This window comes from Hyperolius riggenbachi, chromosome 5 (assembly GCF_040937935.1).
Source record: "Hyperolius riggenbachi isolate aHypRig1 chromosome 5, aHypRig1.pri, whole genome shotgun sequence".
Taxonomy (NCBI): Eukaryota; Metazoa; Chordata; class Amphibia; order Anura; family Hyperoliidae; genus Hyperolius; species Hyperolius riggenbachi.
Genome location: NC_090650.1, coordinates 274315462 through 274338197, shown reverse-complemented (window position 1 = coordinate 274338197; position 22736 = coordinate 274315462). Strand labels below are relative to the sequence as shown.

The 22736-nt window shown below is 43.4% G+C and overlaps 1 protein-coding gene across 1 annotated transcript in view; it reads right to left on the bottom strand.

The window, feature by feature from the left end:
• Window positions 1-6765: 6765 nt before the first annotated feature.
• Window positions 6766-22736, bottom strand: part of RNF144B (ring finger protein 144B) — a 106243-nt gene continuing 90272 nt past the window's right edge. The window contains exons 7-8 of the mRNA XM_068236962.1: window positions 11453-11542; window positions 6766-8497 (exon numbers count right to left, since the gene is read on the bottom strand). Coding sequence (XP_068093063.1) covers window positions 8354-8497; window positions 11453-11542 — 234 coding nt within the window. The 3' untranslated portion in view covers window positions 6766-8353. The remainder of the gene's footprint in view (window positions 8498-11452; window positions 11543-22736) is intronic.

The window sequence follows — 22736 nt, the reverse complement described above, 5'->3', positions numbered from 1 at the left end:
TAACTGAAAAAAATATGTGTACAGCACCACGGAATAGGTTGGCGCTTTATAAATCAATAATAATAATATTAATAATAATATGGAGGCTGCCACATTTATTTCCTTTTAAACAGTTGCCTGGCAGCCCTGCTGGTCTATTTAGCTGCAGTAGTGTCTGAATAACACCAGAAACAAGAAACACACAGAAGCATACCCACAAATACATAAAAATAACCCCTCACTTACCGGCCGTGATGTAAAGCTTTCTGCCCTCCATTAAAACCGGTGTAAAATGCATTGGGGCCAGTGACTCTCAGTAAAGTTGTGCTGTGACCCCGGATCTCCTCTTGTGCACTGAGCACAATGACATGCTGCTCATGCACAGATAATCTGAGAGGAGGATGAGGAAAGCCGGAGCTTGCACAGACCGCATGATCAGACTGCCGCATCTGCTCATGCACAGATAGTCTGAGAGGAGGATGAGGTAAGCCGGAGCACGCACAGACCGCATGACCAGACTTCCGCATCCGGGGTCACAGAGCAACTTTGCTAAAAGTCGCTGGCCCCAGTGCAATATGCACCAGCCAGACTGGGGGAAGAAAGCTTTACTTCACAGCTGGTAAGTGAGGGGTTATTGCCATGTATTCATGGGTATGCTTAAAGTAAACCAGAGATGGTTCACTAGGCTTAATTTATACTTACCCGGGGCTTCCTCCAGCCTTATTATCAATGCAGAGTCCCTTGCCATCTTCCCCGCCCCCTCCGTTAAGCCACTATGACTCCCAGTAATCCGGGCAGTCGCGGCGTTCTGAGCATGCGTGGCTCAGCTGTGCGCGCACCCCTTGTGTTCCTATCCCCGGGAGCGTTCTGCGCAGTACCACTGCGCAGGCAGTGGCGGCTCCAGATTCAGATTTTTTGGGGGGCTCAAAGGGGGCACAAGGGCTGGCAGGCCAGGCTTGGCGCGGGGGGGGGGGGGGTCAATTTGTGCCGTGCGGAGCGCGGCAAAAAAAACGGGCGTGGCCATGAAGTCATGTGGGCGTGGCTAACTGTAATGTAGTTGTACCAGCTAACGTAGTTACATTAAAAAAAATGAAGTAAAAGTACATAATGACAGCCTTTCACCAGTAAATGCACATAAGAGTCAGCTTTTCACCAGTAAATGCACATAATGACAGACAGCGTTTCCCCAGTAAATGCACATAAGAGACAACTTTTCACCAGTTAATGCACGTAATGACAGACTGCATTTCCGCAGTAAATGCACATAAGAGACAACTTTTCACCAGTTCATGCACATAATGACAGACAGCGTTTCCCCAGTAAATGCACATAAGAGTCAACTTTTCACCAGTTCATGCACATAATGACATACAGCATTTCCGCAGTAAATGCACATAAGAGACAACTTTTCACCAGTTCATGCATATAATGACAGACAGCCAGTGTCCCCAGCATAGGTAACCAGGTGTATAGCTGTCCCCAGTATATGTAGCCAGGCATATAGCTTTTCCCAGTATATGTAGTCAGGCTGGTGGTGGTGGGCTGGGGGCCCCAGGGCACCTCAATCCTGACTGGTGGTGGGCTGGAAGCCTCAGGCCTGCGTGGCTGGTGGTGGTCTAGGGGCCCCAGGGCAGCTCAGGCCTGGCTGGTGGTGGTGGGCTGGGGGACCCAGGGCAGCTCAGGCCCTGCTGGGGGTGGTGGGCTGGGGGCCCCCAGGGCAGCTCAGGCCTGGTTGGTGGTGGTGCTGGGGGCCCCAGGGCAGCTCAGGCCTGGCTTGTGGTGGTGGGCTGGGGACCCCAGGGAAGCTCAAGCCTGGCTGGTGGTAGTGGGTTGGGGGCCCCCCAGGGCAGCTCAGGCCTGGTTGGTGGTGGTGCCGGGCTGGGCTCAGCTCAGAGCAGCCCAGGCCTGGCCGGTGTGAAAAAGAAAATTTGCCTGTTGGCTGGCTGTCCACCCACTCACCCACCTTGAGTCTTCCTTCCTCCAATCCTCCTGATGCTGCTGCTGAGCTGCCTGGCTCCAGTCCGACTACCGAGTCCTCGGAGGCTCGGACGTTTGTGCGTGCTGCCTGTCTGCTGTGTTGTCCATGGGTGGGTGTGAGTGCTGGCTCTGGCTGGCAGCCAGTCACTCACAGTGATACAGTCTGGTCTCAGTGGTGCTGAGTATGATTCACAGTATGATAACCATCAAAAAAATACCACGGTATGACAGTATATAGTATTACACAATTATTTGGACCCGGGCCTCCCGCTTACATTAAAAATGTAAAATAGCTCACCCTGGTCCTGCAAAAGTCCTGGCGGTGTTAAATACTATCCAAGTCGCCGTGGAAAGTGGTGAAAGATGTAATTTGGCTTCCAGCTATTGCTAGTGGCCGAATTACAGCGTTTTTATAGTTTACAGTATATAGTTTATAATTCGTGCTCTGTCTTTTGACGGCGCCCAAAGTACTCACTGAGCACCGCTTTAGCTGTAATTTTTTTTTAATGATTTATTGCCATGCCGGCTGTTTTTACAGAGCTCCACTCCCTCACCCCCCTTGTATGATAGCCAGGTATAGGTGCCTCCAGTATAAGTAGTCAGGAATAGGTAGCCAAGAATAGGTGTCCCAGTATAGGTAGCCAGTAATAGAAGGCCCCAGTATAGGTAGCTAGGAATAGGTGCCCCAGTATAGGTAGCTAGGCATAGGCACCCCCAGTATAGGTAGCGAAAAATAGGTGCCCCCATGTAGTAGCCTGTTATTGGTGCCCCCAGTAAAGGTAGCCAGTAATAGGTGCCAGAAGTGTAGGTAGCCAGAAATAGGTGGCCACTGTCTAGGTAGCCAGGAATAGGTGGCCACTGTCTAGGTAGCCAGGAATAGGTGCCCGCAGTATAGGTAGCCAAGAATAGGTGCAGCTAGTATAGATAGCCAAGAATAGGTGTAGCCAGTATAAATAGCTAAGAATAGGCGCAGCCAGTATAGATAGCCAGGGATAGGTTCAGCCAGTATAAGTAACCAGGAATAGGTGCCCGCAGTATAGGTAACCAGGTGGAGGTAGGACGCAACGGTGGGGGTGGGATGCAGCAGCAGGCACTCTAACAGCAAAGGGGGTAAACAAATACTCCCTACTCGCCTGGTACTCACTTCTTTCTAGAAGGATCCTTGGATCACATCAGTGACTTTAAATAGGAATTTCTGTGGAATGGCAGCTTATAAAATATAAAAAAAAATTGTATGGGTAAAGGCATAGAGATTTGAGAGAAATCCTCTATAAGAGTGTGTATTATTCCACAAATCCGTAAGGATGAGTAATTCCCATCAATAAGAATTTCAACATTACAATTTATTGCTTTCTTAAATGTGGCTTTTATTATAATGATTTATGTCATATATATTTAATTTCTATTTTTAATATTTTTAATATTATTTGTTGTTATTTCACTATAGTGCCCCTTTAAGTTATCACACAACCCATGCACAGTAGTTCCTGTTTGTCAGTGAAACTTTGCTCAGTCGGACAGAGTGATAATAGAACTAATATACCAACACACATAGAAAACAAAACAATGGGATTTTCTGAAAATTTATTGTAAAGTTGGATCATTTACCTATATATACACACACACATTTTCACAAATGGAAGTTCTTAAAAATATATTCTGCATTTAATGTATTTGCCTTAAAATCTTGGTACATTATGTAGACACAAATCTCCAAAGCCATTGCACGCTTGCCATAGTAATTCCTTCCCAACAAGGGAAACATTTAATAGTCATACAATAAAATTGCAAAAAGAACACCAAAAATTGGTTACCAATAATAATTCAGCAATGAATAGCTAAAATTCCCTTTAAAGTATTATAGTACACATAGCTAAGTATTTGTGTTCCCCTCTTTTATAAATAATTCTATAAACAAACTGATATAGCATTATATGACAAGACCAAATGTAATTAAAGTCACATTAGATGATGGTCAACAAATCTGCTGTATGATATTAGGCAACTTTTGTACAGGTGTCACACTTCTCTCCTGTCAACAATGATCAGCCACACTGGATTCTTAGCAGACAACTGCTATTGCAGTTGCCTACAGTATTAGGTCTCTTTCAACCCCCTCATCTGCATGCCTTGCTAGGAGTTGTTAAAGAGACACTGAAGCGAAAAAAAAATTATGATATTATGATTTGTATGTGTAGTACAACTAAGAAATAAAACATTAAGATCAGATACATCAGTCTAATTGTTTCCAGTACAGGAAGAGTTAAGAAACTCCAGTTGTTATCTCTATGCAAAAAAAGCAATTAAGCTCTATGACTTTCAAAGTCGTGGAGAGGGCTGTTATCTGACTTTTATTATCTCAAGTGTTGATGAACTAATTACTTTTCTTCTGCCAGAGGAGAGGTCATTAGTTCACAGACTGCGCTGAAAGAATCATTTTGAATGCTGAGTGTTGTGTAATCTGCACATATTATAGAATTGTTCAATGTTAGAAAAAACACTATATACCTGAAAATAAAAATATGAGAATATTTTCTTTGCTGCTAAACTTCTAGTAATCATTCATAGTACACAACCAATTCATTATATCATATATTTTTTTCGCTTCAGTGTCTCTTTAATATCACTGATGAGACAGAAAGACATTAGCCAGTAATACCTCTACCAGGCCCATTTATCTCTAAAGATAAAGATAAATGAACTGGAATTACAAAGTGTGCTCCCATGGCATGTGGTCCCCCCTGTGCTGCAGTGAATTACTTTTTGTACTAGCTGATTTTTATTGAAATTGAATTGACAGTGGACCCTATGCAGAAGGTATATATATTCAGATATTGGGAATTGGCACATTCAAGGAAACCAGAGACATCTGAAACAGAAGATTTGATACTTACCAGGGGATTTCTCCAGCCCTATAAGCATGTGTGAGTCCCTCGCTGTCCTCACGCGGTCTGCCGTTTAGCCGTGATCAGCCCCGGTAACAGGCTCGGCTGAAGGCCTCGACTGACATGACTGAGCCAGTTAACAGGGCTGATCGTGGCTGAACGGCAGAATGCGGGAGGACGGCAAGGGACTCACACTTGCTTATGGGGCTGGTGGAAGCCCCAGCTAAGTATCAAATCTTCTGTTTCAGATGTCTCTGGTACAATTTAAGGATGCTGAAAGTTCCTATATGCAGAGTGCAGTGAATGATCCGGTTCTGAGTGCTATGCTATTCCTCAGTGCTAAAGCATCCATCCTTTAGCTGCAGAACAAGTTTTTTTGTGATATAGTGGCAGTGAATACCACTTTGCATGGTTCACATAGTGGTAATTAATAAAATGATTACAAATCTGTTGGTTCAGGCCAGCACTCTGCCCTCACATGATCCTACATCTCCCAGGATTCAGCTTTATACGAGCAGACCGCAACACTGCCCTCCTGAAAAAAAGAAAGGAGGCCGTATTTGTTTTTACATCAGCTCCTCATGGTGCCCCATCAAATCAGTTCTAGCCAAGAAATGCCGCCTGGAACTCAAACACCTTCTTGTCAACTGCCATCTGCTCCTACATCCTTATTGTATCACTGAGGTCCCACAGGGCAGTTTTGATATCAGCGTCAGGTGGAATGGGTGTGTACATTCCACCTGACGCTGATATCAAAACTGCCCTGTGGGACCTCAGTGATACAATCTCGCAGTGGAAGACCTCCCTTCCTAATTTGCTGTTCATCGTTATTGGAGATTTTAACAGTGCCAACCTCTACCTAGAGCTGAAAGCACATCACCTGCCCCACTAGGAACGTGAATACCCTCGATCACTGCTACACAATACTGAAAGATGCATACAAGACCATCCAGTGCGCAACACTAGGTTCCTCTGACATATTGTCTCATCCATCTGATCCCCACTTACAGGAGGCGCCTGAATTCAGTGAAACCAGTCCACCAAAGTATGGTCAAGTGAGGTCAACCTCCAACTTCAAGCTTGCTTTGACTGCACTGGCTGACAGGCCCTGGAAGCATCAAGCTTGGATGAGTGAGCGGACAGTGTCAACTTGTACATCAGCTTCTGCAAGACATCCTGTATCCCATCCAAATTCTTTAAAGTCTATCTGAACAATAAATCATGGTTCTCCAAACTATGGCAAATGTAAAGGTGCAAAGAAGCTGCACCCAAGTCTGGCAACCAGGTGGACAACAGGAAACAACCTCAACCAAAAACTGAGAGTCGCCAAAAAGGACTACGCTGGAAGGATAGAACAAAACCTGTACTTAAATGACTCACAAGCTGTTTGGAAGGGGCTCAAGGCCACCAACTATAACAATCCGCCCCCTACACACCCCAACATGCAACATCCAGCACTGAGCTAGCAGAGAAACTGAGTAAGGCCCAGTGCACACCAAAACCGCTAGCAGATCGTCAAAACGCTAGCGGTTTTGGGAGCAGAGAGCAGATATTTGGCCGGGTGCACACCAAGCGGATTTTGTATGCGATCCACCAGCCGCATCAGCCAGTGAAAACGCTTGGCTATTGTATTTCAATGTGTGGTGCACACCGGCGGTTTGAGGTTTTTTAGCAAACCGCAAACGCGCAGCAGGAGGCGCGTTTGCGGCTTGGCAAAAACCTCAAACCGCCGGTGTGCACCATCCCATTGCAATACATTAGCCAAGCATTTTTCCAGGCGGATGCGGCCGGCGGATCGCTCCAAAAACCGCTCGGTGTGCACTGGGCCTAACTTCTACTGCAGGTTCAAACCAGGCGGCAAATGGGAGGCACCCAACGCCATCTACCCCCTAACACCCCCCCCCCCCCCCCCCCCCGATGTATATAGTGTTTCCACTGCTGTATATTGTGTTTTTACTACCGTTTATTATGTGTCCTACTGGAGTCCTGTACATGCCAAATCCAATTCTGGACACAATCCACTGGTGCTTGGTGAGAATAAAATGATTCTGAATCATATAAATATAAAGTTGTAAACTGTTCAATACAGAATGTGTTTTACCTGCTGATAATTGTTCTTGTGTGTGTGTGTGTGTGTGTGTGTGTGTGTGTGTGTGTGTGTGTGTGTGTATATATACCTATTTGATTAAAAAAAAGTTGTGAGTTGGTTGAGGAATGTCTGAAAAGGGTGGCTGGATGATAAAGGCTTATTTACCCACAATTCCGCCATCCTGCCTGTGCTCCAAATAGCTTGCACGCCGAAACTAGCTGGCGGTGGGGGACTGGAGCAGCAGTGAGTGACTACGAGGGCACAGGATGGCTGCATGGGGCTGGTAGAAGCCCCAGGTAAGTGAAACTCATTTTTTTTGCCTGACAATTCCTTTAAGGCTGATTTTAATTACGAACTCGAGTCCTTGTGAACTCGTGGTTACCTGTGAGCCCATCCCTGGAGATCGGTGGATATTGCAGAGATTAGGGTCGGTTAGGGTTCGAAATCTGAGGGAGGGTTCAAGTGAGAAAAGGGTTAGGTTTATCAAGAGAATATCAGCATTTTTACCAATATTTTACTACTATAATATTACCCATTGTCTCCGAGAGTAGAATATTGGCAATTTTACTGATATTCTACTAGTGGCTATACCTAGCACTGAAATTACCGAACATGTATGCCAATAAGGTGCTAATTCTTCCCAACTTGAAAGCAACTTCTATGCAGCTTAGAATTGGGCCACTCCAAATTGGCAGGAAGTGCATTTAACTGTCCCAATTCCAATTTGTTTTAAGCTTGCATGCAAGTCTGAGAAATTAGGACCTCATTGTCCATTTCTATTATCCAGCTCTGCTGCCTGCACAATATAAATCAATTTAATACGTACATACAGCCTCGGTTTACAAGCCATGGGTCTGTGGACACATCCTTTAAAATGAGAAGAATTGCATTTATAGTTGTAACATTTACAAAATAGCATACACTAAATGTGTATAATCACATTTCTAATAATATTTAATATGTTCTACTAATTTGGAATAGCTGTACATGTCCAGTATAAAAAGGTACACATGATATCCTTATGGAGGCCAGAGATCAATGATAATGTGCAAACTACAGTATCCTATAGCAACCAATGCTGGAAGTCAGATGAAGGAAAGCTTCCATACGTTCACAGTGCTCTGTGTCTTCCTAATTCAGCCTCATGTCTATGTGGGGCTGCAGAGTTCTCATTGTGTGTATATATACATACATACATACCCACAATATATTTATTAAAAGTTGATTTTGGTCACAAGTCTTATGTATACAGTACGTCTCCACGGTAAGGCATTCTTGGACAATTATACATAAATATAGGTTATATTTCTTGGTATAACTTGTATTTTGTTAGGGCATCCTTGCATGTGTCTCTGATGCTAATTGAGGAATGTAGTAATCCAACAAAATGAAGTTCATCAGCCAGATTGTAGATAATGACTATCTAAGCAGTGGGTGCTGGGCTGTGCTTTTTCTTCTTTCCTTTACAAGATTTGCAAACGCAACAGATAATACACGGCGATGCTAAAAGCAGTAATGGTGACGTCACAATAGCAATGATGCCAAGGCCAACAAGAATTCCAACAACCTGCATTAAAAAAGGGAAAAAATGAAAAGTTCTAAAGTTAAAGTATACCAGTAACAAAACCTTTTAGGTTCCATAATTTACTACAACAAATAAATAACAATAAGCCAAAATAGCTGTTTAGGCTTAGCCCAAATATTTAGTCATAGCAAGATATAAATGATACAAAATCAAGATTTTGTCAGAACTGAAATATATCAGTTGTTGTCAGTTAAATATCAGTTGCTGTCAGTTATAACTGAAAGGACAACTGATAAACAAGGTAATGTCTGTTTCCCTATGGCTCAAGTGGGCGATATTACAGTTTAACAGTGTGCTGACCAGGAAGCTGTTATGGGGAGATGGCCATTTTTAAAATGGAGGATTGAAATTCATTGATCACAGTGGACAAACAGGACACAGTAGAGGAGAAAGGGATCGATGAGGAAACTACATGGGTGGTAAGAATGATGTGTGTATGTTTATTTTGACTTTTAATTATTAATTTAGGTTTGCTTTAAGCCTTCTACACACACTAGGTGGAACTTGGCTGAGGCGGCTGTTTAGGGCTGTCTCAGCCAACAATGTAGCGTGCATACAAACGTGAAATTAATTCTCAACCTGGTACTTTAAGGCGGAAGTGACCAGTATTTATAGATGGTCAATGAGATACAAGTAATTCCAATTTGAGGCAGAATTATGCACATTTTGAATGGAGATTTATGCATCCAGAAAATGGACACAAAATGGACTAATCATATCCCACCTCGGCAGCATTAGACTGGTCCATTTTCAATTTCATTACCATAAGTTTCTCAGTTTCATTAACATAAATTTGCATACACAATTTGCAAAATCTTGCATCAAACCTGAATTATTTGAATTTAATTGACCATCCCTACCAGTGAATATGGGGTGTGTGCCAGTCCTTGGTTGAAACATTTGAGGACACCTGGTCTAGAGGAAACCCATGCAAACACAGGCGGAATATACAAACTACATGCAGATAGTGAAACTGGAGTGCTAACCACTTATCCACCAGGAACATTTAACAACAGTAAGTCATACCAGTGATGCAGTAACTGGTGTAACACAGGAAAAAACAAAGCCTAGACCATAAGGGTTTGATTATACCAGAAATTATTTTGAACTGAATGTAACAACAAGACTTAGAACATCACAAACTGATCAAAGACAGCAATTTGGTAGTGTTGACAAACTGGTCCTTTTTCAAGCTACCTGAATCTGCATATAAAATGTGCAAAGCCTGCACCAACTCAGAATTATTTGCATCCCATTGGCCATCTCTATCCTGCACAGTGTCTGTCCACTGCTCTGCCTGCCTCTGTAAAGATCAACATTTCAGAATTAAAGCACCCTGTTCCTCACACTTCAGAGTCCTGGCTCTCCAGTTGTGCAGCTTAAAAAAAAAAAAAAAAGAGCCCAACTCCTTCAGCAGCCTGCATCCTGATCCTCCAACCTTCAGAGTGCCAGAATCCCAGTGCTCCAGTCTTGAGGTCTCTAAAACTACCTACAGCAGCCCATCTATTTCAGCCATCAGCGCTTTCTGAACGTTTTTTAAAAAAAATGTTCCCATTGACTTACATCAAAATGCGATGCGGCTCGATTGATAAGATCCGACAGGTCGAATCTCGCCACCCCGCGATTCCCTGCTCGTTCCCCACGAGGGGACAATGGCAGGGAATCGATCGGAAGATAAGCGGCGCCGGCGGGGACGAGCGGGGGATCAAATCCGACACGCGCGGACGAGCGGGGACGCGGCAGGTATGTGCGAGGATGCGGAAGAGGCGATCCGGCGGCTAATTGAGCCGCCAGATCGCCTCGTGTAGACGAGGCTTAAGACCTGTTTTTAGACCTGGTCTAACATTCAGTAATTACACAATTCACAAAGGCAAACAAGGAGTAACCACGCCCACATTGTCTGACAGAGATTAGACCAGCTGATTTCTGTTGGTAAAGTAATTCTGTGAGGTATTTTAGATGTGAGGATGGAACCTTTTGAATTAATTATGCAGGACTTTAATTGTATGCAGAGGAGAGCTCATCAGCGGAGAAGGATTTCAGTCATAGCTACTTGTTTGTGAATTGCATCTTTTGATCATTTCCCCTGCTTTACCCACCTAATTACCAAATGGTTTAGTCCAGGTCTAAAACAATTGGTAATAGTGAATTCCCCTTTGATGCAACTGACCAAACCATCAGTAGACTAAAAACCATCAGTAGACTAGTCTAAACTGCTTAGTGAATTGAGGCCATAGTGTGTCCTAGCCCTTTCTGAAATCCTGAATGGTGGCTAGTTGGCTTCTGTCTGTTTCTGTCAAGTGGCATAGTACACACTGGTGGAGGCATAAAACTGTTTATACAGACACTGCCAGAGCCAGCTTGTACCATATACAGAAGCAAAAAACGGAATAGTTTTTTATTAATGCTCCAAGTCTTAATATTTTGTGACCTAAGAAATCACAGTAGTTCGGTACATTCTAGTCCTATAGGACCTTGTGTTGTATGTTTCGATTCCCTAGTACCCATCTCGGAGTGTATGCAATTTATTTCTGTAAATTGTCCCATGTTCAGCTTGTGTTTAAGCCTTGCTAGACTGAAGCCTCTATTTTCTGGCATCTCATCTTTTATCATTTATACAGTTCTTCAGATAAAAAAAATGAAGCCTTCAAAGTAAAGAACATTATGGGAATTCTGCCCACACAGTGAGGCGGTCCTCTAAACCTAGACGTCCACTAGGATAGATGCAGTAATGACAAAATCCAGGCCACCATATGGCACTGGGTGGAGTTTTTAATTTTTCTGTAAATGTGAAAAGACACACAAGGACACTCTTCTCTGTATACCAAGCGGCCAAGAATTTGGAGCAATGTTATCATAATAAACATATTTTGCTTAGAATAGTTGCAAAGCACAAATAGTGTTCATGCACTCTACCATACAATAAACTGTACATACCTGTGTCCTGTTCCACATCACTGAGGCTCTTGAATGACCAAGTTTATTCCTGCAGGGACCTTTGTCATAATGCCGTAGAAATATGTCATTCTGCAAAACAAGATAAAGAAAATTTATTGTGTGTGACTTAACATGGTTATGCATCATATTTTTGTAGCATCTGTCTCATGCCATTCTTCTCATGAAACACAACTATTGATAAACTGCTTCCATTACTGGCTATGACCCTTATTGCTTAGTAAAAGCATAACAAGTTTCTGTAGTTTATGCGTGGTCTGAGTTGCACAGCAGCCAAAAAAGTGCATCTGCAATGCCTACCACATCGCCTTCTGGCTGCTATCACTGGTTAGGTTAGTTACACCATACTTTCCAGTTTACTGGTATATGCAGTCTCCTGGTCAGAGCAGGGACAAAGTCCTCCAGCAGCCAAGGCTAATGGCCCATACTCACGGGCTACAATTGTCGGCGTAACACGCGGCGCGCGCGTGAGTGAGTATGAGGCGCAACACGGGTGCGCACCCCGAACCGTCGCTGCTGTCGCCAGGCGATTGGCGCGGTCAATCGCCTGGCGACAGTTGCCGCCGCAACTCCGCCGCAACTGTCGCTAGTCCGCGTGGGTATGCGGACTAGCGACAGCATCAAGCAGGGAATACCTTGAGCTTCCGGCGGGGGGGGGGGGGGGGGGAGGAACAGAAGCGACAGCTTCCGCCGCATCAGTTGCCAGGTCCCTCCGCCGTGTGTATGCGGAGGGACCTGGCGATGAGCTGTCGCCGGCCTGTCGCGCACACGCTCCCGTGTGCTAGCGACAGGCCACAAATGTAGCCCGTGAGCATGGGCCATTAGACACCAAAGTGCACCCCTCCATACCTTCCACCCCAGCCATCTTACACTGATTGCTATTAGTCTAAGAGGCGCCCCAGGGCCCCCAACCCTTTAACCTCTAGTTATTTGGCTTGCAGTCACTGCCATGTATCCCCTTTTCATATTTCTCTCTGCTTCAAGCACAATAGGCGAATGATAGCTGAGTGAGTTGTACGCCCCCTCCTACACTGCGCCCTGAGGATGGAGCCTCTCTTGCCTCTGCCCTGCTCCTGGTAGCAATAATATCATAAGACGTTTACCTCTGGCAAAATTAAACAGCTGTGCATAGTGCAAAGCATTGACTACAGCTCCTGCTGTACAGAATGCAGTTTTTTGGGTAAGATAAGAAGCACTGGATTTTTGAAGTTTGCTAGACTTATGTATATACTGTATTAATATTGCTGCTCCATGGAGTTATAATAAGAAAGCAAGGAGATGAATCAATAAATGACAAAATAATGTGGCTAATGTGGCTATTTCACATTATGAATCTGCCCAACAACAAACACAAAGCGGAACAAAGAAGCTGTTTTATCAAAATAAAATAGCTGTTTTTATCAAAATAAAAAGCAAATAAAAAAAACTAATGAAAAGTTTTCACTGAGCGTCATAACAATAATATGACTTCCTTAGGTAATATCTTTTGTGATCACTTGAAGATGACATGTCTTCTTTCCTACTTTGGAAATTATTTTACTTTATGCAAAATCATGACTTGTGTGAGAACTTAATCAATGCTGGTACTTTTTCTTAGAATTGTGCGATCATTGTGTTATGTATTGGTTCTTGCCAGTGTATGCATAGTATTTTCAGTGGTTACTCTAAATGGCAATACCCCGGAACTGCTACATGCAAACACTCCTGCTTCCCACTGTGTGGCAGCCATTTAAAATTATTTGTGTGCAGCGAGTTAAAAGAAATGTGACTGATCAAAGAAAAAAAAAGGAGAGCAACTTCACTGAGAGTAAATCACTGCCATAGCTCTGCCCCCTCTTAAGCAGTATAATGGCCAGCTACCAAAAAATGTATTGTTTTATCTCACGCCATGTATTGAAAGCTATAAGGAGCTAAGAATCTAAGATTTATCTGAAAACACTATAAGAAAATGAAAGTACAAACTACCTTTGTAATTTACCTTACACCAGGTGCTGAAAGAGTTGGAGATTACGCCATTCCTGATAGCTTGTGATGCTATCAGCAGTTATTAGCTCAGCCACCCCTGACTGTTTAATGAACTGCAGAGATGGAAGGCACTCAGTGCCAAATTAGGATGTACAACATAAGGCAGTAATGATGTTACAGGCCTTCAGTGACACTACTATGAGTAAAAATGATCTGGGTGTGCACCCTGTCCGTAAATGGTATGTGGCCAAGGAGGGGCATGGAACATTAAGTGGAGGGACCAGATTTGACAACGTATAAGATCAGAGACTCCATTACTTGCACAACGAATGGTGTGATCTACTGTATTCAATGCCCCTGCCAAAAAAGGTATGTGGGGAGAACTAAGAGGTCCCTGCAGAGGAGGATTGGTGAACATTTTAACAACATAGTAAAGGAAAATAAGGGACACCCATTGTCCAAACATTATAAAGAGAAACACATTGGTCTTTTAAGGGGAACTATTTTTTATGGCTTAGAGATTATCCAACCTGGTAAGAGGGGCGGTGATTATATAGGTAAGATGTCAAGAAATGAGACAAAATGGATTTATCAGCTGGATACATTAGCCCCGAAAGGTCTGAATAGCGAAATGGATTTTTTTGCCTTTTTTAACTAATTTTTTGAATTGTTATATATTTTTATGATTATTAGTATGAATGTATAGGTGTAAGGAATAGCTTTGATGTGGTATTTTAGGATTATAGTAAAAGGAATGTTCACTATCCCTATTGACATTAAAAGTAATGTACAATTGGAGTATTTAACTTTAAGAATCAAGGATCTAATTGAGAATTTGCATATGGGTGGAGTAAAATGGCGACACTGAGCTACAAGTAGAGGTGAACTGACCGACCGCTCTTGCATTATCATATCCTCCTGATGACGGCCAACGTTATTGGCTGAAACGCGTAGAGGTCGCTTTAATGCAAATAATATCTGCTAAGGAGCCCGGGATTGAGCAGGCTGTGTAAGCGCGCAGCAGCCGCTTGTAAACAAAGGTCCAGAGGCTTACTGGTGACGTCACCCAACCTGATACGCTAGCCGGATCAGCTGAGCGGAAGTGCGGCGAGCGGGGTTCTTAGCCTGTCAGACGGAACCTACGTATGCCGCAGAAAGACGCAGAGAGACGCTGAGAGAAGCAGCGGGCAGAGACATCCCGCATTAGCAAGGAAGGTCAAAGCGGAGGAATCCAAATAGATGATTTTACTCCTTTGAGGGGTTGCCGCTGACCATCTATATTACTGGACACGTGAGTCTGCATGAATATTGTCTAATAGAGACTGAACTGGTTGAAATTTTAACTCTAAACTACGGTGTCCATATTGAAAGGAACTTCAGGAATCGACTACATCCTACATTATAACAGAGGGATTATATGGAGCATTAACTCTTTGGGAAGGAACATTCTGTAAGAAGCTTATACTATTGGGGAGAGATGATTAGATAGAAGGGCCCTTCTATGGTGTGTGTGAGCGTGTGGAAACGTGATTTATCCGCATAGATAATTGCAATATATGTGTATTGTGTTTTAAGATATTTAAACTATTTTGAATAAATAGCAAAACAATTTTGCTTTTAATCAGCGCATGTTATCTATTTTTTGATTTGCTACATATAACTTTGAGGGTTGGAGGGATTCCCTCATATGACGTGCAGCTTGTTAGGTGGATTACCTAGCGCAAATTGTGACAAATATCTAATTACTTTTTCATACCAATTCCCTATACAATATGGCAGCAAAAGGTGATTTGTGGGAATTTAGGAACCATCGAGGGGAACGTATTATGGAATTTTTTAAGGAACAAGATCTAATGGCAGGGGGCAATAAGGGTGATATAGTACATCATTTAAAAGACCTGGAGAAACTATTGGTGAAAGAGACTAAGAATATATGGGAGGTGGCATCCCTGGAAAAGTATTTACAGTGGGAAATAGCCCCAGTGGGTTTGGCGGTGACTAAGGCTTTGTCTGAGGATTTGGCAGAGGGTGAAACTTTGGCCAAATGGGAATATATGTTCCATGTATTCTCAATGGAGACAGTGCAATTCGTTATTGATGCGAGAAAGGCACAGTCAGAAAATTTAGGGGAGGAAATTAAAGACGTACAAGAAAAACTGGCCCCCTTTAGGTCGAAGAAATACTGTAGTATGGAGGAGAGTATACACAGTAGATTAGAATCGTTAGAAAAAGAGATAGTAAAAAATTAAGAAAATTTGCAAGAGACTCTGTCCCTATGGAAGGAGTCGAGGAATTGAGAATTATGGTAGAGGAGAGTATGGAGGTGGAAGGATCTCGGTGTGGAACTATGATAGGAACACTTGAGACTATTGATGAGATTGGAGAAGACACTGTGGATGAGGAGGAGGGTGCTAGATGTTCAACCCTGCAGGAATTTGAGATAAGTGAGGATGAACTATCAGATGATTTCAGTGAAGGTGAGAATTTGGAATTTATACCCCCAATTCAGTCCGTATCCCATGGTAATAATAGGGGAACGCCCAATGTGGGTAATTGGGGACCTGTTAAGAAGAGACGACAGACTGGAATTAATCGGTCCAGATCAGGCACCAGGAGCCCCAGGAGGAATAATAGAAGTTATAGTAAGGGTAAACAGACTGCACCCAGTACTGGTAAGATTTAATATCACGATGTCCAATAGATACTCACCATTGGACAAGAATTCAAAAGAGAAAATAACCACTGAGGGGGATTCTAGTAATAAGAATAGGACACCCAGGGGTCCATTACTCAAGGGACAGGAGGCCTTTAGAAGGAATATGGGTCATAACTCAGTGGTAAATTGTACACCCCAACCAATCCAAAAGAATAGGCGTGAAAATAGTGTGAGATACAAAAACAATATAATAGTGGAGGAACCACGAAATTCAATTAGTCAATATTTTTTACGGACACCCCGAGTGGTAAACGGAAAAGGGGGTGTAGGGGGGGTAGGAAGAGACGTGAAAAAGAAGTAATAAATGGTGAAACATACACTGTGGGGAATGGGGTGTTTAATTTAAGTAAACGTGAGCTAAAGAAGGAGGAAACTCATCTTCTGGCAAAGGGTCTGAAATTTGCCCCTAATAATAAAGTCAATAAATTTAACACTTATATGAACGTGAAGAAATTCATGAGAAAAATGTGTCTTAGAAAATGTTTTTTTGAAGAACCCTATACAGGAGAGGCACACACAATCGGCCTCTGTACATACCACATTAAGAAATCCCTCTACTTTCTTTCCACAAACCGAATATAGTGACGCAATGACAGCTTTTGAAAAAAATCTGGTGGAGAAGGACATTAGGCATTTGAAGGTTAGCAAGTTCAGTTATGATAATCTTTCTTGTGGGGAGAGGAGGGACTTACGTGAACTTCTGGATGATCCGGAAATAACAATACGCCCCGCAGACAAAGGGGGTGGTATTGTAATTCAGGACTCCTCGGCATATCAAAATGAGGCATTACGCCTATTGGGTGACTCAGAGACCTATCACGTCTTGAGTGTAGACCCACCGATTGGATTTGCGGAGGAATTAAAAATCTTGCTGGATGAGGGATCGCAACTGGGGATTCTTAATCAGAATGAATATGAATTTTTAGATGTAAAATTCCCGCGAAGGCCGCTGTTTTACCACCTGCCAAAGATTCATAAGGACAGTTCGAACCTGCCCGGTAGGCCAATTGTATCAGGGGTGGGATCATTAACTGCCAACCTCTCAATATATGTAGACTCCTTTTTGCAGCCATATGTAAAAAGTACTAAAGCATATATAGAGGACACAAAACATGTCTTGAATATATTGGGGGGTCTGCAGTGGGAAAGTGATTGGATACTATGTACCATGGATGTCTCCTCCCTATATACGATAATTAAACACGCGAAAGGACTGGAAGCAGTCAATTCCTATCTGGAAGAAGATGAAATGCTGAATATAGAACAGAGAGGTTTCATTCTTAGATCCATCAAGTTCATTTTGGAGCACAATTATTTTGAATATGGAGGGAGGTGGTACTTGCAGATTGGGGGGACGGCCATGGGGACCCGGTTCGCACCGGCATATGCTAACTTGTATATGTCCCATTGGGAAGAACAATATGTTTTGGGGGAAAAAGGTGGCGGTGCGAACCTGGTCCTCTGGCGTCGATTTATTGACGATGTGCTGTTAATTTGGAGAGGGGATGTGACAACTCTGGAAAAATATATTGAGTACCTAGGTAAAAATGACTGGGGAATTAAATTCACTGTGAATATCAGCACTAGTAGTGTGAACTTTTTGGATTTGGAACTATATGTGGAGGACGAGTTTTTGAAAACTAAGACTTTTCAGAAGACAGTAGATGTCAATAGTTATATTTTATACACCAGTTGTCATCTCCCACTGTGGTTGGATAATATCCCCAGGGGGCAGTTCACGAGACTACGCCGGAACTGTACCGAGATTGGGGAGTATGAGTTGGAGGCAGATGTGCTCATGGACTGCTTCCTGGAGAAGGGGTACCCATTAGAGCAGGTGGAGGAATCAAGAAGAGCGGTCGGGTTGAAGCAACGAGAGGATTTGCTGTCCACTAATAAAAATAAAAAGGAGTGGGATGCAAATAATTTTAGTATGGTGCTTCAACATACCACACAGTCCAATAAAATAGCTGGGGTAATCTGTAAACGCTGGGATGTATTAAAGGAGGATAAAATTTTGGGTGAACTGATCCCTGAGAAACCAGAATTAATCTTTAAGAGGGCACCAAATATCGGATTATCGATAGCCACGGCAGCTAATGAACATAACTATGGGGTGAACAGACCACGGGAACATAGAGGGGGTGGGTTTGTTAGGTGTGGCTTTTGTTTAAATTGTAGGAGAACAGGGAATCCAGGAAGGATATTGGAAGTGGAGGGACCACATTTGACAACTTATAAGATCAGAGACTCCATTACTTGCACAACGAATGGTGTGATCTACTGTATTCAATGCCCCTGCCAAAAAAGGCATGTGGGGAGAACTAAGAGGTCCCTGCAGAGGAGGGTTGGTGAACATTTTAACAACATAGTAAAGAAAAATGAGGGACACCCATTGTCCAAACATTATAAAGAGAAACACGATGGTCTTTTAAGGGGAACTATTTTTTATGGCTTAGAGATTATCCAACCTGGTAAGAGGGGCGGTAATTATATAGGTAAGATGTCAAGAAATGAGTCAAAATGGATTTATCAGCTGGATACATTAGCCCCGAAAGGTCTGAATAGCGAAATGGAATTTTTTGCCTTTTTTAACTAATTTTTATATATTTTTATGATTATTAGTATGAATGTATAGGTGTAAGGAATAGCTTTGATGTGATATTTTAGGATTATAGTAAAAGGAATGTTCACTATCCCTATTGACATTAAAAGTAATGTACAATTGGAGTATTTAACTTTAAAGGGAAGGTTCAAGCAAAATAAAAAAATGAGATTCACTTACCTGGGGCTTCTACCAGCCCCATGTAGCCATCCTGTGCCCTTGTAGTCACTCACTGCTGCTCCAGTCCCCCGCTGGCAGCTTTCTGACCTCGGAGGTCAGGGCCACATTGCATACATTTTCACGCATTCCAGCTAGTGCAGGAACAAAAATGTACGCGTTTCACCACTAACGCGTAAAAATGTATGTGTTACTGATCCGGCACTAGCGGGAATGTGTAAAAATGTACGCAATTTGGCCCTGACCTCCGAGGTCAGAAAGCTGCCAGCGGGGGACTGGAGCAGCAGTGAGTGACTACGAGGGCACAGGATGGCTGCATGGGGCTGGTAGAAGCCCCAGGTAAGTGAATCTCATTTTTTTTTTTTTGCTTGGACCTTCCCTTTAAGAATCAAGGATCTATGTGATGATTTGCTCAGCTGCCTGTGCAGGCAGGCAGCTTTTTGACCATTGTGTAGGTTTGCATGCTGCAGGACTCTGGAAAGAAGAGCTTTTGTCAGCTTTGCAGCTTGTGCTTGCAGAGGAATTTGCATACGTTGTCATGCAAATTGCCTGGCCACATTCATTGGAGGCGTGTACTATAAGTACTATGTCTTTCCCACAATGCTTCGCTGGTCATAAGGATTTCGTCCTATGTAACACTACTGGTGGGGTGTCAGCCTTACTCTCTGTTTGAAGATCAGCTTAGAGTAATTCCTGAATCTGCGCTAGGCAGGTTTTCCCTAGTGCAGTTAGGATTGTCTATCTGTTTGTTTGTTCTGTTGCCATTGTCCTGTCCCAACGGTGGTCGACAGGAAATGGTTCTGATCTCTGTTCTTGGAGTATAGCTGGTGCAGCGGTTGCTACCAGCTATCTCTTCTGATCTGTCTCTTTGGATCGCGCTAGCCACTTTTCGCTAGCGCTGTGGATCCTTCTGTTCTGCTACTCTGTCTCCTGGGATCGTGCTAGCCACTTTTCGCTAGCGCTGTGGATCCTTCTGTTCTGCTACTCTGTCTCCTGGGATCGTGCTAGCCACTTTTCGCTAGTGCTGTGGATCCTTCTGTTCTGCTACTCTGTACCTGGATCGCGCTACCCACTTTTCGCTAGTGCTGTGGATCCTATCTCTCGCTTGTCCCTGTTTTCGTGTGTCTGTCTGCTACGACCGCTTGCTGGAGGCTCGGTGAGGTAACCGTTAAGCAAGCGTTCGCGTCCTCTGTTTCATGTTTGTCTGTCGATGGTTAGTTAGGCGTGCTTGTCTCTATTGTGCTTGTCACGTGGAGACCGCGCATAACCGCGTGCACTGTTGCGAATGAGTGCGGTGTTCGCGGTTAGCTAGCGTTTGTTATTTTCCGCATCTTCTCATTGTATTATTTGCTGTGCCTTTGCTACCCTCGTATTCTATTCTGATCTGCCTTGTGTCACGTCTGGCGATCGCACCTCTCGCGATCGCGTTTCTATTTCATATCTGCTGTTGTGTGTGCGCAGTCGCGGGGTGGCGACTGGATTGGCGCACACACATACAACCTGTCCCTTTGCTCGTTCTCATTCGCAATCGCCTCTCTTGCGATTGCGTTCTGCGCTTCGTACAAATTCCTGTCTGGCATTTGTGGAGGTACAGAGGATTGGTTCCTCTGCACTCCCCAGCGCCATCTGCCGACAGGAATTTTCCCTCTACGGGTGCGTAGCACCTTTTGCTGGGTGCCTGCAAATATACGCTTGTGGAGGATTTCCGCCGTATCAGCGCACGCATTGTGCGCTGATCACGGAGAAAGTTCCACAATCGTTACAATCTAATTGAGAATTTGCATATGGGTGGAGTAAAATGGCGACACTGAGCTACAAGTAGAGGTTAACTGACCGACCGCTCTTGCATTATCAAAGCCTCCTGATGAGGGCCAACGTTATTGGCTGAAACGCGTAGAGGTCGCTTTAATGCAAATATTTGCTAAGGAGCCCAGGATTTAGCAGGCTGTGTAAGCGCACAGCAGCCACTTGTAAACAAAGGTCCAGAGGCTTACTGGTGACGTCACCCAACCTGATACGCTAGCCAGATCAGCTGAGCGGAAGTGCGGCGAGCGGGGTTCTGAGCCTATCAGACGGAACCTACGTATGCCGCAGGAAGACGCAGAGAGACGCTGAGAGAGGCAGCGGGCACAGACATCCCGCATTAGCAAGGAAGGTCAGAGCGGAGGATCCAAATAGATGATGTTACTCCTGTGAGAGGTTGCCGCTGACCATCTATATTACTGGACACGTGAGTCTGCATGAATATTGTCTAATAGAGACTGAACTGGTTGAAATTTTAACTCTAAACTACGGTGTCCATATTGAAAGGAACTTTAGGAATCGACTACATCCTACATCATAACAGAGGGATTATATGGAGCATTAACTCTTTGGGAAGGAACATTCTGTAAGAAGCTTATACTATTGGGGAGAGATGATTAGATAGAAGGGCCCTTCTATGGTGTGTGTGTGAGTGTGGAAACGTGATTTATCCGCATAGATAATTGCAATATATGTGTATTGTGTTTTAAGATATTTAAACTATTTTGAATAAATAGCAAAACAATTTTGCTTTTAATCAGCGCATGTTATCTATTTTTTGATTTGCTACATATAACTTTGAGGGTTGGAGGGATTCCCTCATATAACGTGCAGCTTGTTAGGTGGATTACCTAGCGCAAATTGTGACAGATATCTAATTACTTTTTCATACCAATACCCTATACAATATGGCAGCAAAAGGTGATTTGTGGGAATTTAGGAACCATCGAGGGGAACGTATTAGGGAATTTTTTAAGGAACAAGATCTAATGACAGGGGGCAATAAGGGTGATATAGTACATCATTTAAAAGTCCTGGAGAAACTATTGGTGAAAGAGACTAAGAATATATGGGAGGTGGCATCCCTGGAAAAGTATTTACAGTGGGAAATAGCCCCAGTGGGTTTGGCGGTGACTAAGGCTTTGTCTGAGGATTTGTCACACTGGGATGTATTAAAGGAGGAAAAATTTTTGGGTGAACTGATCCCTGAGAAACCAGAATTAATCTTTAAGAGGGCACCAAATATCGGATTATCGATAGCCACGGCAGCTAATGAACATAACTATGGGGTGAACAGACCACGGGAACATGGAGGGGGTGGGTTTGTTAGGTGTGGCTTTTGTTTAAATTGTAGGAGAACAGGGAATCCAGGAAGGATATTTTGGAAGTGGAGGGACCAGATTTAAAAACTTATAAGATCAGAGACTCCATTACTTGCACAACGAATGGTGTGATCTACTGTATTCAATGCCCCTGCCAAAAAAGGTATGTGGGGAGAACTAAGAGGTCCCTGCAGAGGAGGGTTGGTGAACATTTTAACAACATAGTAAAGAAAAATGAGGGACACCCATTGTCCAAACATTATAAAGAGAAACACGATGGTCTTTTAAGGGGAACTATTTTTTATGGCTTAGAGATTATCCAACCTGGTAAGAGGGGCGGTGATTATATAGGTAAGATGTCAAGAAATGAGTCAAAATGGATTTATCAACTAGATACATTAGCCCCGAAAGGTCTGAATAGCGAAATGGAATCTTTTGCCTTTTTTAACCTCCTTGGCGGTCTGATTCTTTCCAGATTTTAGGGTCTAAAAGCGGTGCAATTTTTGTTCACTCTTTCAGACCCTAAAACCTGAAAAAAAATCATTCTGGCAGGGAGATCTGCAGCAAAATAAAAAAAAAATTACCTTCCTGAGCTCCTGGGCTGCAGTTTTCTCTTTGCCCACAAGATGGCGCTAATATACATATAAACGAACTTCTCTATATTTCTCTAATATAGAG